Source organism: Tamandua tetradactyla, chromosome 7 (assembly GCF_023851605.1).
Source record: "Tamandua tetradactyla isolate mTamTet1 chromosome 7, mTamTet1.pri, whole genome shotgun sequence".
NCBI lineage: Eukaryota > Metazoa > Chordata > Mammalia > Pilosa > Myrmecophagidae > Tamandua > Tamandua tetradactyla.
This window is the reverse complement of record NC_135333.1, coordinates 5,319,655-5,336,410: the sequence shown is the minus strand read 5'-3', so window position 1 is coordinate 5,336,410 and position 16,756 is coordinate 5,319,655. Positions and strand designations below refer to the sequence as shown.

Here is a 16,756-nt window from a genome sequence, read left to right as displayed (position 1 = left end):
AGCTCTGGGATTTTTTTAGTTGCCATTATCATTAGAATTGAGGCCTCCTGCCAACAACCATGTAAGTGAGCTATTTTGCAAGTGTTTCCCACCTCTAGTCAAGGCTTCAAATGACTGCAGCTTGAAACACCCGAGCCAGAACTGGCTCTTCCAAATTCCTGAACCACCTAAATTGTTGGCTTATAAATGGATTTTTTATACCAACTAAAGTTGGGGACAATTCATTACCCAGCAATAGTTAACTAAAGCAGGAACCAAGTGATGGTTCAAATAATTTGTTTTATATCTAATAGAAGGGAAAGGCTTAAGAAATGCTTAGAAAGAAAAAAAGCAACAGTAACTAATCTACAAAATAACTTCTGGATTGGAAACTAACTTACAAAATGATGTTACTTCTATGCTAAGATTTGTTTATAACTGAGATATATGCACACATCATACAGTCTATCCAAAGTATACAGCCACTGGCTTACAGTATCATTGGATAGTTGTGCATTCATCACCATAATCAATATCACAACTTTCGTTACTCCACACAAAACCCCCAAACATCCCATACCCTTTATCTCTCCTATTATTGACCGCTAGCATTACTGTTGATGGAAGAATAAAACAATACTGTCAAAAAAAAAAAATACTGTCAACTATAGTCCAAAGTTTGCAATGGGTGCATTTTCCCCCATTTACCAGCTCCATTATTAACTTCTTCTAATAGTGATATACATTTGTTCTAGTTCATAAAAGAATTTTTTCTATTTGTACTATTAATCATAGTTATCTACCACAGGGTTCACTGTATTATACAATCCCATGTTTTATCTTCTAGTTTTCCTTCTAGTGACATACATGCCTCTAAACTTCACTTTCAACCACAGTCACATACATAATGAGGTGCTGTCGCAGTCACCATAATTTGTTACCATCATTTCTAAACATTTAAATTCAGCCTAGTTAAAAATTCTGCACATCTTAAGCATCCACTCCCCATTCTCTACCTCATTCTTTTTCCTGGTAACCTACATTCTAAATTTTATCTCTATGAGTTTACTTATAATTAGTTCATATTGTATGATCTCACTAATAAAGCTTGCATTTTTGAATTTATGTTCTTGACAGGGTTTGGCTTGTAGTACATTCTCATCCTTTGCTGGTTTTGGTATCAAAGTTACCCTTTTCTAATAAAATGAGATAGGAAAAATACCCCCCCCCCTTATTTTTATTTCCTGTAAGTGTTGAATTGGTAGTTATTTGGTGGACTCGTGTAAAACCAATTGGCCCCAAAGTTTTATTTGTGGTAAGATTTCAGTGTAAAGTGCCGATATAATATCTTCAAAAGTCTTAAGACATTTCACGCTTTCTACTTTTTTCTCTAACCAGTTTCAGAGGTTATGTTTCCAGGACTTCACTCAATTTTCTTCCCCTCTTCATAAATTGGCACTGTATTGTACCATCTTTTGGAACTCAGATTCAATCACTAGATTATGGTGCTCGTTGTACAATGGGTTACAAGTGAACTTGAAAAGTAACTGCAGTTTAATTCGAACAGGAGTCACAGGCTGCCCTGTGTTACAAACGGGTGATACGAAATGTGTCCGCGATCTTCCATCATTGACACACAGCTGTCAGCTACAAAGTCAGTGTGTAAAACGGCAATACGCCCCTCTCGGTAAATCAAACTTAGCTGGTTTGCAGAAATACGCGACTACGCGCAAAGCCTTTAACTGAACGAACAGAACAGCTCTAAGGCGCTAAGCAACCGCTGGTTGGTCCCTCGGGGCCGCGCACAAGCTACCCTCCACGGCGCAGGCGCAGGACTACGGAACCGGAAGTGGCGCGCGCGGGGGCCTTCCGCATCCCTCACCTGAAGTGGTCAGATTTGAGCGGCGCCGTCCCGCTCGAGGTTTGGCGGCCGAAGGCTGCTTCGCGGGCTGCCGCCACCGCCGCCGCCCTCCTCACTCCACGGTCGAGAGAAAATGGTGGGTCGGAACAGCGCCATCGCCGCCGGTGTTTGCGGGGCCCTTTTCATCGGGTATTGCATTTACTTCGACCGCAAGAGACGGAGTGACCCCAATTTCAAGAACAGGCTGCGAGAGCGTGAGTGGGTCCCCTCGCCCCTGGGCCTGGTGCCTCCCCTCCGCCTCACTTGGTTCCCCTACCCCAGTCGCCGCTGGCCTGCGGGCTCCGGGGCACGCGACCCGGTAGTCCTCCGTGCCGGCGGTCATCTGGGCCGTTGCGCGCGGGCCGACCTCGTGGCGTGGCCCGGGCCTGGCGCCTGCGGGCTGACCTGCCTGGACTGTACGTGCGGGCCGGGAAAAGGAGATGGCGCCGCCTGCGCATTTACCCGCTTCCGTGTGGGCAGGCTTTCCTCCATTTTGGAGGAAGGATTTTATTCCCTCATTTTGTTTTTCCCGAACACTTTTGCCGTGAAAACGCACTCTGATTTGGGGAAAACAAAATGGAGAAATGATACGGTAGGGTTTTTGTGGGGTGTTTTTTGTTCTCCCCCCCCCTTTTTTTTTCCGTTCACCCTTTTTAATCTGTTCACAACTCGAAAGTTGTGTTTTACGAATTTTAGCCTCCTACCAAACCCGCAAATGCAATGCGGTATCATTCTAGCATTCTTAAACCCTCTTGGTAGCTTCGTTGAAAATGCTTCCAAGATATGAGTGAATGCTACAGAAATTGTAGGAGAGTCCAAAGGGCTGCGCCTCTCCGTGGCTCAGTCTTATTTCATACCTGCGACATCCTTTAAGAGCAGTTGGATTTGCTCTTAAAAGAGAAGTTGAGGGAATTTTAAGAGCCTTTTGTCATCTGCTCTGAATTTTAGAGGCATCTTGATCTGCAACAAGTGAAGAGCAAATTTGTTGCAGTAAAGAAATATTTTTGTAACTTAACTAGATTTCTCAGAAATCCGGTTAAAATTGACCTGTTATTAAAGCCGGAAAAGTTCGAATAACTAACCATCCTATTTCGTGCTTAAGTTTTAAGAAGTCATTCCAAGTGACCAGTAGCCACGTGTAGCAGGTGGCTGCCATGTTGGGCAGTTCTGATCTTATACCATTTACCACGTGACATTTAGTTTACCGAGCTGTTTTAGGAGGAAAGGAATGTTGTTTTACTTATGCTTAGTTAGTGTAATGGAAGGATTGCCTCTTTGAATTCAGCATTGAGTTTCCAGGCCCAGGTTGGTCACTGAATATCAGCAGCATAAGTTTGAGCTTTCTGAACTTAAACAATAAACCATGTAATGCCACCTGCCTCTTGTTGGTTTTGTGAAGATTTGCTAACCACAATTTCTGACAGAGGGAAGTCCCTTTCTTAAATGCTTCCTATAAGTTTAACTGTTGGAATTTAGGTCATCTTTTTCCTATACCTTCAAAAACATTTTGGGGGAGTGGGTGGTGTGTGTGAAGAACTCTGTATAGAGTGGATTAATCCTTTTTTCCTTAGGAAATACTTCAATCCTATTTTTTAAACCTTGAGGAAACTTCATTTTGGGTTTAAAGAAATCATAAAAGGTATCATTCTAGACAAATTGAGAAATCTGTTATTTTCAAAATTCCTTTTCCATCTTCATTCCATACTTTTTATTCCCCCTAGCTGAATGATTTGAATGCTCACTATTATTAGCTAAGTGATCTTGGGGAAAAGACTGCACGTTTTCTAGCTTTAGTTTCCCTCTTATAAAATGATATAATAAATGTAGAGCTTAGTACAGTTCCAGGCACATTGATGAATGCTAGTGACTTTTTATGAATGTAATTAGATTATTTAATATTTTAGTAAAAAAAGCTTCAGAATAATTTTGCTCTCTGTTTAAAGGTAATTGCATAGTTGGCTGATTTTAAAAAAAACAGAATATTTTGCATTTGTGTAATGAAATTGATTTCAGTTTAGAAGATTTTTTTTTTCAGGCCAATTTCCAATACTATGTATGCATCTGCAGTAAAAACAGGATTCTCAGATCAATCACTTTTGCTTGTTTTCCTGATGAAATTTTTTTAGGAAAAGAGGCTGATTTTGTTTTTTAAGTAAGTTTTGGGGCTAGAGCTGGGATTTCAATTTGTTTATATTTCTTGTCTTCCATTAGCAAGAGCAGATTATTGAGACTCTTAAAGCATAATGTTTTCAACTTAAGTAATCATTGATTAATGAAATTTATCCTTATAGATTATAATGTCATGTACAAGTATGTTTCATTTAAAAGTACCATATAAAATAGTAAACATTAACAAATATATCAGACAACCTCCATATTTAAATGAATGCTTTCAAAATGATTTTAGATGTGAAGCTTTTTACAACTCGTTTTTTATATATATTTAAAGCAGGCATTCCTGTTTTTATTTGTTGGGTTTACACAGTAGCACTTAGGACTATAATAATCTTGCAAATATTTCTTATGGGCCTCATTTTGTTGATTAAATGTATAGCTCCTGTGGTATTTTGGTCTTTTACCAGCTGTCTCTTTATAACAGAGATAGATACTTGATGATGATATATTTGAAAGTAAGTTAATGTAATGAGTTAATTGTCTTAGGAAACTAAATCCAGAATCTTAATTTTATTGCTAGAAATGTAAAGCAACTAAGCAATCTTGAAATTTGGAAGCAATCAAATTTATTCAACAACAGTCACGTACTCCACCCTCCCAAGAATGGGGGGAACTTTGAGGTTGTATAGTATTGGAAACTGAGTTTGACTCTGCTGGGTTTCATGATCATTTTTGTCACTTTTTTCCTAGATTCTGGCTTAGCAAATTGTATTCCTCAGAGTTTATTGCCCAAAGTTGCCATGCTCACTTCTGATGTCTTTTGTTTTCATTTGAGTGTACTTACTTACCTTCTACCTTTTAGAAAGTTAAGAGTAAGGTTAAGTACACATGCTCTGAAGTTAAACTGCTTGGGTTTGAATTGCCACTCCATCGCTAATTGTGACCTTCATAAGCTTTCTCTCAAAATGTTGCCAGGATTAAATGAGCTAAGTAATACATAAAATATTTCAAATAATGAGTATATAGCCTTATCTTCATCTTCATTTCCTTTGTGATTTTTTCCTACTGCTCATCTTGGAGCACTGGTCTCATACCATTTTGTGCCTAAAGAAGACCTCAACCCTTAAGCATGTGTGGTTTGCCCACAGTTAATTGCACAGTGAGTAATTAGCACTTAACTAAAATGTTTGTTAGAAAAATAGGCAGTGTTCAAATTAATATGTAAGATCAGCTTTAACCTGTTTTTCTGTTAACTGCTAGAGTTGTGTGGTGTTGATTAGGTTAGAATTGGCAAGAAGTATTTTGGTTAATCCAGTTTGTAAAGCCAGAATAAGAAAAGAGGGTATCCTTGCCATCACCAATTAACTATCTAGAGTTAGGCCAACAAGTCACTGACTCTTTAGTTATGTGTTAAGACTTGGATTTGCAGAATGCTTCCAAGTTTTTCAGAAGGCATTTGCTTGTTTTAAGCTTTTTTTTTTTTCTCATAACAGTCCTCTAAGGTCATCTTTTGGAGTTAAGATCTGCCTCCGTCTTATAAATTGCTAGTCCAGGTGCCTTAGAGTTAAGAAGAAAGCTCCTGCCTAGAAGTGTCACATTGCACACAGTTCATTGGAACAGAACCATTCATATGACCTTGATAAATCACAAACCAAAAGCAGAGATCCCAAGAGTTGGAAATATTTTGCAAATAAAATGGATGACTACTATGGCAGCTGGACTTTCTTTTGATTTCCAGTGTGACAATGGTAAAATGAAGTACTGCATTATATTTCTTGCAGGAAGAAAGAAACAGAAACTTGCCAAGGAGAGAGCTGGGCTTTCCAAGGTAATCTGTTTTTTGTTTAGATTGTGTTATATGCTTTATAGGCTTATTTTTAAAATCTGGTTCAGTATATATTTTGAGAAAGTTATGTCAGACCTTGATTTTCATTTTTTAAAAACAATTTGTTGTTTTTAAAATAGTTAACTCAGTTCAATGTCTGTTAACTTATATAACTTACTGTACAAGCGTTATTTAAGGGATAATAAGATGATAGTCTGCAAAAAATTGCACCAAAAGATTCAGAATTTCTCTGCTTCAAAATAATAATACATAACATGTATTGATTTAATTTTTTTTTTTACTTTAACCTAAAAGAAACATATTATTCATTTTTAAAGTCATAACAAAATTATGGACACCCACTGATTCAGAATCTCACCACCCTAACAGATTTTTACCCTGTTGGAATACATAAATGAAGTACACATCTATTAATTTTTTCTTTTCATAGATCCTGTGTTCATGATTATTTTCAATGACTGTACATAGGTTTATCTACTTACTAAATGTTCTGACATGTCGAAGTAAGTAAGTAAGTTTTGACCATTGTCCATATAGCTCTTTACTTTTATTGAAATTAGTTTCATTGTCTGGGTTCCCAGGAATTGGAACTGTAATGGTTGACCAGTAGTGGTTCTTTTCAAAGGAAATTGAGGCAAGAGAAAATTTGATCAATAAGTGTTTATTTTAGTAGTTATTTTGACGCAGTTGAGTAATTATCATGGTTAATTGACTGGACATGGTAATATTGAAATAGAAGCCTAAGTTTTATAATAAAAATGGAGACATATTTGACTAATCCAGCAGATTTGCAATTTTCAAAAAGAAAAAGAGCCATGTAGCTGGTGGCGTTCTGTATTATCCTAGTCATTCAGTCTGATAGTATTTAAAAAAATACCACAAAACAATAAACACACAAATGCAAACTTACTGAAATAAAGCTGCTTATAGGTAATGTCAGGACACTTAAAAGTAATTCAGCTGCCCAACAAATAGATGATTAAACAATCATATACAACTCAATGGTATTCTTTTGGCGTTTAAATATAACTAATCTTTTAGAGGTATGTTAAATCTATATAAGATCTTGTTGGATTAGAAAAAATTGACTACAATTATATAAAAATGTAAATGATGACAAGCAAAAAAAAATTGTGTAGATAAGTGTGTGTTTTGTTGTGGAGCTATTTGTACCCTTCGTTTTTTTCTCTTTAGGTTTGCTTCACAGCTTTCTAAGAACTGTTCAAGTGCCAGTTGAATCAATAAAAAGTTTTGTTTTTCATTTCAATGTAGATAGTAAACTCTATTCCTTGCAGTCTTTTAGGATGAACTGTTTTTTATGACTCCCTGCATAAGTATTTCTGTATCTATATACACACACACACACAGAGGCATATATGTGATGTGTATATCATAGGGAATTTTGTTTGCAGCATTTTTTTGGAGGGGTGGGGGTGCATGGGCCAGGAATCAAGCCTGAGTCTCCAACATGGCAGGCAAGAATTCTACCACTGAGCTACCCATGCACCCCCTGTTTATTTTTATTGGCATGATTTTCTGCATACCAGTATGTCATTTGGCATAATTTTGGTATCAATTACTGAACATTCTATTTCCACAGTTGCCTGACCTTAAAGATGCTGAAGCTGTTCAGAAATTTTTCCTTGAAGAAATACAGCTTGGTGAAGAGTTACTAGCCCAAGGTAATAGTCTTTAAAAGAAGGAAGAAGTAGATAGAATGCTTTGCACTAATATAAATGTATAAGGGACTTTTCTTGTGTAATTTGGTTATTTTTTTTTTAAAGAGAGAGGGAGGAAGGGAAGGAAAGACAGAGAGAAGGAAGGAAGGATGGAAGAAAGGGAAACATCTTTAAACATTTTCTTGTTTTTATTATATTTTGTTTGTTTGTTTGTTTTTTTTTACATGGGCTGGGGCCGGGAATCGAACCGAGGTCCTCCGGCATGGCAGGCAAGCACTCTTGCCTGCTGAGCCACCGCGGCCCGCCTGGTTATTTTTTAAAGTGGTATTTTAAATATGTCATGACCAATTTTTAGGCACTTAATGTGGGGAATTTTTATATATATACTACTGACTCCAGAAGTAAATATTCTCAAGTAGGTTTTCATTGACCATGGTGTATTTTGATTGCATTTTAGTTTACTTGATATATGATATAAAGGTGATAAATAGTCTTAAAAAATGAGGTTATTCTTGGTGAAATGTTAAAATTGTTGTTCAAGGAGATCTGGGGATCCAGTGGTATGTTGGTGTTCTCTGTGGGGTTTGTAATTTTACAGCTGTCCTGTAGTTTGAAATTATTTCAGAATGAAAAGTTGACAAAAAATGTTTACTGTATCTTGCATTAAAAGTTAGGTCTATCAGGGCTACAAACACATATTGAATGCCCAGAATATTCCCAGCCTATTCTAATGGTATCATTAGATGGGATAAAAGATGAAATTACATTATTCTTCCCTTAAGAAGCTTAGTCTCCCATAGCACTCAAGGGACTTTTCATCACAGCATTCCCAAGAGGTGGTCACTCTCTGAAGAATAATGAATCATGAAAAGAACAAATAGCATTAAGAAAATAATTGGAAAACCAGAAAAAAAATTTTTTAATTTTTTAAAAAATTTTTTTACATCGGTAAATATGATTGTCTCTATGCCAAAACATGTTTGCATGTAGTCAGAACCCCAATAAAATATGCAGAAATTAAAAAAAAAAAAGTTAGGTCTAGGAGGGACTTAGAAAATCAATACCATTTTGATACAAATCCCAGAGAAGGTAAATTTACCTAATGAAGGTCATATATGAGTTTGTGACTGATTTTAGAATGAACCAAGTTATCTGATGTTGATTTAAACTTTCATTACTTTGTGCCTCATTGAGCGCTCTTAAATTCCTGTAATGAAATTAAACTCATCAACTTGACACAACTGAGGTATAATTCATTCAGTAATTTAGTATTGACACATTTATTTCTTTATCTTTTTAGTGTCAAATTAACATCTCAAAAGTTGCTTTTGAAGTACTTGCTATCATTTTTTTTAAAAAGCATTAAGACTGTTTTCTTCTCATTGCTACTATAATAGTTTAGACAGAGTTGAACTACATTTTGCAGGGTGTTTGTGGGGTTTTTGTTGTTGTTTCTTTATGGGAAGAGAATTAAAGTATAAGATAATAGTAACCAGCTTTACTTTTTTATCTTTCCTTTTCCAATAAATAATTTCTTGACATAATTAGAATTTGTTCAATTAATTCCAGCTAAATGGTTGCAGGTGGCCCAGTTCCTATACTCAAGTTACTTACAAAATAAGAAAGATTAAGAGTGAATAAGAGCAACTGTCTGGAGGCATTTTCTTAAGTCAGAAACTACCTTATAAGAGTTTTGCAGGATGGTAGGCCCTACCATACTGATTGTTGACTTAGTTTAGGATAAATTCAAATTGGCTCAACACCTGTGCTGATGAAGAAATGTTGGATTTGGGAAGAAGTTTAGTAATACAAGCAGGGGTTCTGGAATTAAGGAATCCTGGGCTTAATAACTCAAAGCAAAATTCTTAATTACTCTAAGGCTTAGTTTTTTCAGATGTAAAATGAGAATGATACTAGTAAGTGTCTAACCAAAGGTTATTTTGAAAATGACATGAGCTTGTTCCTGCAAAGCACTTAGAACAGTGTTCTAGGACCCTTGTAAATGTTTGTAGTTTAATATGATGATAATAAAGATAGAGGAAGAAATGTTTAAACTACTTGAATGAACTTTTATATAAATACATGAGAAGTATTGTTACAAAAACATTGACTTACTGAAAACTCATTAAAATCTGTTTCCTATAAATTTATATCATGAAAGTCTGTTTTAGTGAATAAAAAGAACATACTGGTTATTAAGAGCCTTCCATAGATAGTTTCATGGGTGCCGAGACTCCTAGGTCTGAGTTGTAGAACAGTTTAGCACAGTAATGACAATAGCTAGGGTATCAGCATTCTTACCAGTTCCTGGAGCCCCAGTGCCCGTGGTGATGCCAAGTATCAGACAACACCTGTACACACAGTGGATTGCCTTTCAGGAGATGACACCTAAATCCAGCCCTTTTATAATGGACCAGGAAGCATGTTTGTCCTTGCCCCAGAGGGGTGAAATATTTTAAGCAAATCTGTCCTTACTTTGGAGGGAGGCCTTATGTATTCAATGGCTATTGACTATACTAAGACATCCTTGAAAAGGTAATACAGAGCAAATGTAATAAATGCCTATGTTCCAAAGAAGTGTAGATATTAGAGACATCTATGGGAACTTGTCTCCCAATCTCTTTCCTCATTAAAAGAAATCCAGTCATTTTTTAAAAGGTACATTTAAAAGGATTTCTATGTCCTATTTAAAAACTGTAAACCTTAAGTAATGTTTTCCTTCTTTCAAAAGTAGTAAATGTATTGTCGGAAATTTATAGATAAATAAAAAGAATAAATCCTGCCATTTCATTACTGTCACATTTTCCTTATTAGCTTGACTTTTTCCCCAGGGTGTGGTGGTGCATGGACCAGGAATCGAACCTGGATCCCCTGCATTCTACCACTGAACCACCCGTGCACCCAGCATGACTTTAAAAAAAAAAACATTTTTCTTGAACTTCCATGTGGTAATATCTAAATAGTACAAAAGATTGGTTAAAATGAAATTGAGTGTTCTTTCCACCTCAGCCCCCAGTCTTCTAGTTTTCATCTCATAGAAAAGTACTATTTCATTGTCAACAATTTCTTAGGTAATCTTGAAAAAAGTATTCTAGGTTTATTAATGCTAGTATATTTGGACAATTATACTCCTTAACTTTACCTCCTTGTATACATATCTTGGAGACATTTCCATTCGTACCTTTGGACAATTATACTCCTTAATTTTTCTTCCTTGTATGCATATCTTGGAGACATTTTCATATCAGTGTATCAACATCATTGAAGATAACAGTGAAGACTTGAGAGTTTTTTGGCAAGGAAAAGGCAATTCAAATTGTTTGTGATCTTACAGGTGAATATGAGAAGGGTGTGGACCATTTGACAAATGCAATTGCTGTGTGTGGACAGCCACAGCAGTTACTGCAAGTGTTACAGCAAACTCTTCCACCACCAGTGTTCCAGATGCTTCTGACTAAGCTCCCAACAATTAGTCAGGTAAGGAAATGTAACAGAATAAAAGTAGATAGATTCTGAGAAATGTTTGCAGGCATTTGCATTTAAAAATGAGCTTAGATTTGAAATAATGAAATTCATCTATGTAATGAAACTAAATTTCTTAAAGTCTCAGACTTTAATATTAAGTCTCAAAATTCAGGTCACTGTCAGCTACTTTTTCTTTTGTATTATCAAACTAAAATAACCTACAAACATGGACATTCTTAACATGCAAACATTCCGTGTTATGGTTGTTCTGGTTTGCTAGCTGCTGGAATGCAATATCCGGAAACAGAATGGCTTTTAAAAAGTGGAATTTAGTAAGTTGCTAGTTTACAGTTCTAAGGCTGAGAAGATGTCGCAATTAAAGCAAGTCTACAGAAATGTCCAGTCTAAGGCATCCAGGGAAAGATAGCTTGGTTCAAGAAGGCCGATGAAGTTCAGGGTCTTTTTCTCAAATGAGAAGGCACATGGTGAACACAGTTACAATTTCTCTCATCTGAAAGGGCACGTGGCAAACACAGCGTCATCTGCCGACTTTTTCCCCTGGGTTCCTGTTTCATGAAGCTCCCCAGGGGGCATTTTCCTTCTTCATCTCCAAAGGTCGCTGGCTGGTGGACTCTGCTTCTTTTGGCTGTGTTCTGCTCTCTCAGAATCTCTTTCTTTTTCCAAAATGTTTCCTCTTTAATAGGACTCCAGAAACTAATCAAGACCCATCCAAATGGGTGGAGACATACCTCCAGCTAATCCACCTTAACAACCACTCTTGATTTAATCACATCTTCTGGGAGATTATCTAATTACAGTTTCAGACATTCAGTGCTGAATAGGGATTAGAAGAAATGGCTGTCTTTACAAAATGGGATTAGGATTAAAACATGGCTTTTCTAGGGTACATACATCATTTCAAACCAGCGAAAGTATGTACAATCAATGGGTCACAATATCATCACATAGTGATATATTCATCACCATGATTATTTTTTAGAACATTTGCATCATTCCAGAAAAAAAGAAAAAACTTACACACACTACACCCCTTGTCCTTCCCTGTCATTGGCGGCTAGTTTTTCCATCTACTCAATAGATTTTAACCTTTATTCCCCCTATTTTTTTTTGTACACCCCTTACTACTCCCATCTGTCAATATCGTAGATAAAAGGAGCATCAGACGAGGTTTTCACAATCACATGGTCACATTGCGAAAGCTATATCATTATACATTCATCTTCAAGAAACATGGCTGCTGGAACACAGCTCTACAGTTTCTGGCACTTCCCTCTAGCCTCTCTAATACACCTTAAACTAAAAAGGGGATATCTATAAAGCACATAAGAATAACTTCCAGGAAACCTCTCAACTCTGTTTGAAATCTCTCAGCCACTTTAATTTATCTCATTTCTCTCTTTTGGTTGAGAAGATTTTCTCGATCCCTTGATACTCAGCCCCAGCTCATTCTAGGATTTCTGTCCCATGTCGACAGGGAGGTTTACACCCCTGGGATTCATGTCCCATGTAGAGAGGGAGGGTGGTGAGTTTGCTTGCTTTGTTGGTTGAGAGAGAGATATGTCACATCTGAGCAACAAAAGAGGTTCACTGGGGGTGACTCTTAGGCCTAATTTTAAGTAGGCTTTAGTTTATCCTTCACGGGAATAAGTTTCATATGAACAAACCCCAAGGTTGAGGGCTTGGCCTATTGATTTGATCTCACTGCTTGCGAGAATATCAAGAATTCTCCCAACGGGAAAGTTGAATTTTCCCCCCTTTCTTGCCATTCCCCTAAGAGGACTTTGCAAAGACTTTTTTATTCACTGTTCAGATCACTCTGGGATTTGTCCAGGCATCCTTCTGTCAGCTACTTTTTAAAACTGGCCGCCTGCCTACCCTTCTGGAAGATCAGGCATTTAGTTAGGGGGCCTGGCTGAAGGCAGAGGCTCTATTATGGCGTAGCTTAGAAAGTGTCGTAAGGAACTTTGGACTCCCACTGACACCTGACTTGTCTAAAAACTCAGTACCTCTGCTTCTGCTGAGGTGGGCCTTGACTTTGGAGCTTTTGGACTACCTTTCCACATCCCTAATCAAGTATTGCCATTTATATAAAAGGTTAATTTGTATATAATTTGAGTTGGTTAAAATGCATTCTGTTCATTTTTAATCTCTTCCAAGGTGCTGAAATGAATCTGCTTTTTGGTATAGCAGATCTGTTATGTTTGTTAATTTCCTTAATGGGTGTTATTAAAAATTAGTAGGATAATGATGTTGGATTTTTGCAGAACTTTATGGTGTAACTGAACGCTTTATCCTTCAAACAGTTCTTCACTCAAGTAGATTGGAAAGGAATTGGAAAAAAGAAAATAAAGATCCCAAAGATTCAAGGGAAAGAGTTGGGAAACCAAGGACTTCAGTTTAAATCCTTATATCCTTGTGATGTGGTTTCCTGTCTGTTTTTTTATCAGAATCATCTGTTTAATAGCATACACTGTTTGAAAGGCAGTATAGCAGTGCTTTCGGAAAATTGACCTCAGGGTAATGTTAATTAGCCTGAATTTTGAAATGAGACTGACAGTATGAGCATCCTTTTCCCAGATGATAACTGTGTGTTAAATGTTAAAATAAATGTCAAAATGGATAAACTTTAGTAAGGTTTGAATCTTTGAATATAAAGAGTATTTTATATAACATCTTGATTAAATGTTTGATATTTATAGGAATTAAATTATTTTTCTTTTATTCTTGCAGAGAATTGTAAGTGCTCAGAGCTTGGCTGAAGATGATGTGGAATGAAAAACAAATATCAGCATAATAAAATCTCAATTTAAAATATTTTTAAGATTCTTAACTTGGAAGATGAACAGCTCTGGAGTTATAGGAGCAAATATGCTTTGAGATGGACTGTACCACACTGAAATCTGCCAAAGTTAATTTTTACTTTGTGTAGATCCATTTGTCTGTTTTATTTATTTTTCCCAGTGAAAAGTGTATTTTGATAAGTATTTTTCATTTTATAAATACACTATGAGTTAACTAAAATATCATGGATTTTGTTTCTTCCTAAAATGTACATACATGTAACAATACTTAGTTTGAAAGTACCCAGTGCTCAGTTGTTTTTTTTTCTTTTGTTTTCTTTTTTTCGCATGGGCAGGCGCAAGGAATCAAACCCAAGTCTTTGGCATGGCAGGTGAGAACTGTACCTGCTGAGCCACCATGGCCTGCCCCAGTGCTCAGTTTTTAAAGATAAGGCATAAAGAAGTATAGGAGAAAGCTGAAGAACGTGCATTTTTTAAAGGCTAATACCTTTTGCTGTATATCAGAAAATTGTTTGAAAACTTGATTGTTTATCAAAACTGAGCATTAATCTTTGAGATGATTTTTCCCATTTAATCTTTCAAATATAAATACATATGTGAAATGTGCTGCTGTGCTATATTAACTTTATCCCTACCCCTTATGTCAATCTTGATAATACTGTTTAAATCAGTAGGCTTAGTAAAATGTTTTATTTAAATGGTGGGCTTAATATGTCCTAGGTATTTATCACCCTGTACTTTAGATATGTGTAGCAGTTGCATATAATAGCACTAGCTGCGTGTGAGCTTCACCAAATCATGTCTGCTTATTTTCCTCATTTATAAAATAAAGGGAACTGATCTCTGAGGCATCCCTTTTTTTATATGGTTGTGTTCAGCATCTTCAAATCCACCTTCTCCTGAAGAGTGTCTTTTCTTTGGCCACCAGGCCTTGTATTGTTTTATACTCTGAATTTTGCATGCTTGCCTAACTTAGTATTTTCAAATTGATCTTTTATTAATGTCTGATTATTGTTTTGATTTTCACTGAAATCATACGATTCTGTCGCAACACTGTAAATTAATCTGAAGTGTATGATTTAAGATAACTGGGATGACCTACTTGTAAAAAAAAAGTTCCACTTTGTGTTTAACTTTGATGTATTTCTTTAATCCTAATTCAACTTGATTCATTTATCTTGTTGAACACTAAGAGTAAGGCATAAGCTTGTGGCTGAAGATTGAAGAAAATGGAGTGGGACCTTTTCTCAAATACTGACAAGCAGTCACAGATCCCATTTCAGAACTGAGAATAGGGATCTTTGGTATCGTGCTGCATGTGCTGAACCGAGCAGTATTTCTCGTTCAGATTGGCTTTGTGCCATATAAAAGTCTGAGGAGAGATCCCAGAGATTTTTCCTTTGTACTAGGCTTTTTATCTTGATTTACTTATTAACTTTTCTTACCTTAACCTAGGCGGTTGTGTGTGTGTGTGGTAGTTGTGGTATAGTGGAAAGAGTTTGAAATACAAGGCTAGCTTCTGCCTCTAATTAGCTTTCTGTATAGCCTTGAGCATGTCATGTATCCACCTCTAGTGTCTCACCGATGAATTAGACATTGGGATAGATGGGTCAAACATGTAAGGGCTCTTCCTCCAGATACCTTCTAGGTTTGTGAGAATTCTTGGTGTATTTTATTATTATCATCATGACACTTTGTGTGCTTTTGTGGGGAATGAACAGTAGAAACCTGACTAACAAGATCTGAAATTCAAAGCACGGTAGTGGTGATTGGTCAGTAATTGATCAGGCAGCAGAGAAACAGTCTTTTCTCTAGGTATAGATTGAGGGAGGTAGAGGGAGAATATAGGTGGGAAAAAGAGCAGAGAGCTTAGCAAGAAAATAATGGGCCTGGAAAAACTAAGGATTGGTTGGAGGAGTGAGTGGTCATCTAGATTTTGGGAAGGTAGAAAGTTAACTATATATGCCCTTGAAAATTGTGCACTACAAGCTGGGAATCAGCTTTCTGGAAAATAATCCTCTTTGATTTAAGCCTTGTTGAAAAGGCAATGATGGCCTCACTTTAGAGCCGATTAAGCCAAGTACATTTTCTTATTTAAATGACAGCTTTGGTACTTTAAAATTAGCTCCTACTTTTGAAAGCTTTAGGTGTGCTATATTAAAAAAAAAAAAAAAAAAAAAACCTGCTATTTTATCCCCACTGAAGAGTTTCCTACCTAAGGTTTTAGTAGTGGTGATAAACCAGGGAACCGTGGTGCTGACCAAATGGTACCCAGTAGGTGGGAATAAAACAACTCAAGATTTAAGTTGAATGAAACAGATTGAATGTTCCCATGTGCTAATGTTGCACCCTTGTGTAAAATCTCTAGAAATGGAAAACATATTGTTGTATGTTGACATGCTTCTTTGGTCAAAAATCTTTGTTAAATACAAAGGTTCATAATTTATATTTAAAGTAAAAGCATTTAAAACGAGCTTACCTGACAGCATTGTTTTTCTATTGATAACTAGAATTTATGTTCACATTTAAGTGTAAAACCTAGTATAGTGTGCAGTCAGTAAATATTTCATTCTTCTAATCCCTTCCTGCCTATCTTTGTGACCTCACTGATTCAACCTGTGGACCAGAGTATTGATGAAATGTTATTGCAGAAGAGATTTTGAGAAAATTAGCGTATCGTGTAGCTATCACACAAATTGATTTTCCTTGTAAAGTAAAAAATGCAGTTTTTGTTATTGTGCCTCAGTTGTTTAAGTGAATTAAAGGGCTTGGAGAAAAATTTGACTTGGTGTATATTTGCAGAAGTGAATTCTGTGCAATTTGACTTTAAAGCAGTTTCAACTAATCTAGATTGACATACCTTTGAGAATGTTGAGAGCTGTGAGCTTTCTTCCCCAGGCAAATGAACATTTGCTTATTTCAGGGGGTTGTCAGATTCCAGGGCTCTTAA

At 36.4% G+C, this 16,756-nt stretch overlaps 1 protein-coding gene and 1 non-coding gene across 2 annotated transcripts; both read left to right on the top strand.

Annotated features, from left to right (window-relative positions):
- The first annotated feature begins 1,799 nt into the window (after window positions 1-1,799).
- Window positions 1,800-16,279, top strand: TOMM20 (translocase of outer mitochondrial membrane 20). The gene is made up of 6 exons (XM_077168392.1): window positions 1,800-1,907; window positions 1,942-2,094; window positions 5,776-5,822; window positions 7,441-7,522; window positions 10,854-10,996; window positions 13,736-16,279. The coding sequence occupies exons 2-6, from the start codon at window positions 1,974-1,976 to the stop codon at window positions 13,778-13,780; spliced, it is 438 nt and encodes a 145-aa protein (XP_077024507.1). The 5' UTR covers window positions 1,800-1,907; window positions 1,942-1,973; the 3' UTR covers window positions 13,781-16,279.
- Window positions 2,614-2,747, top strand: LOC143643050 (small nucleolar RNA SNORA14). The gene has a single exon (XR_013156091.1). It is a non-coding gene; the product is annotated as a small nucleolar RNA SNORA14 (small nucleolar RNA).
- Window positions 16,280-16,756: the final 477 nt, after the last annotated feature.

Bases quoted from the DNA above. Each gene is read 5' to 3' on its own strand.
- TOMM20 (XM_077168392.1), top strand. From the start codon at position 1,974: ATGGTGGGTCGGAACAGCGCCATCGCCGCCGGTGTTTGCGGGGCCCTT. The intron at 2,095-5,775 runs GTGAGTGGGTCC...TATTTCTTGCAG, and splicing joins CAAGAACAGGCTGCGAGAGC to GAAGAAAGAAACAGAAACTT. The intron at 10,997-13,735 runs GTAAGGAAATGT...TTATTCTTGCAG, and splicing joins AGCTCCCAACAATTAGTCAG to AGAATTGTAAGTGCTCAGAG.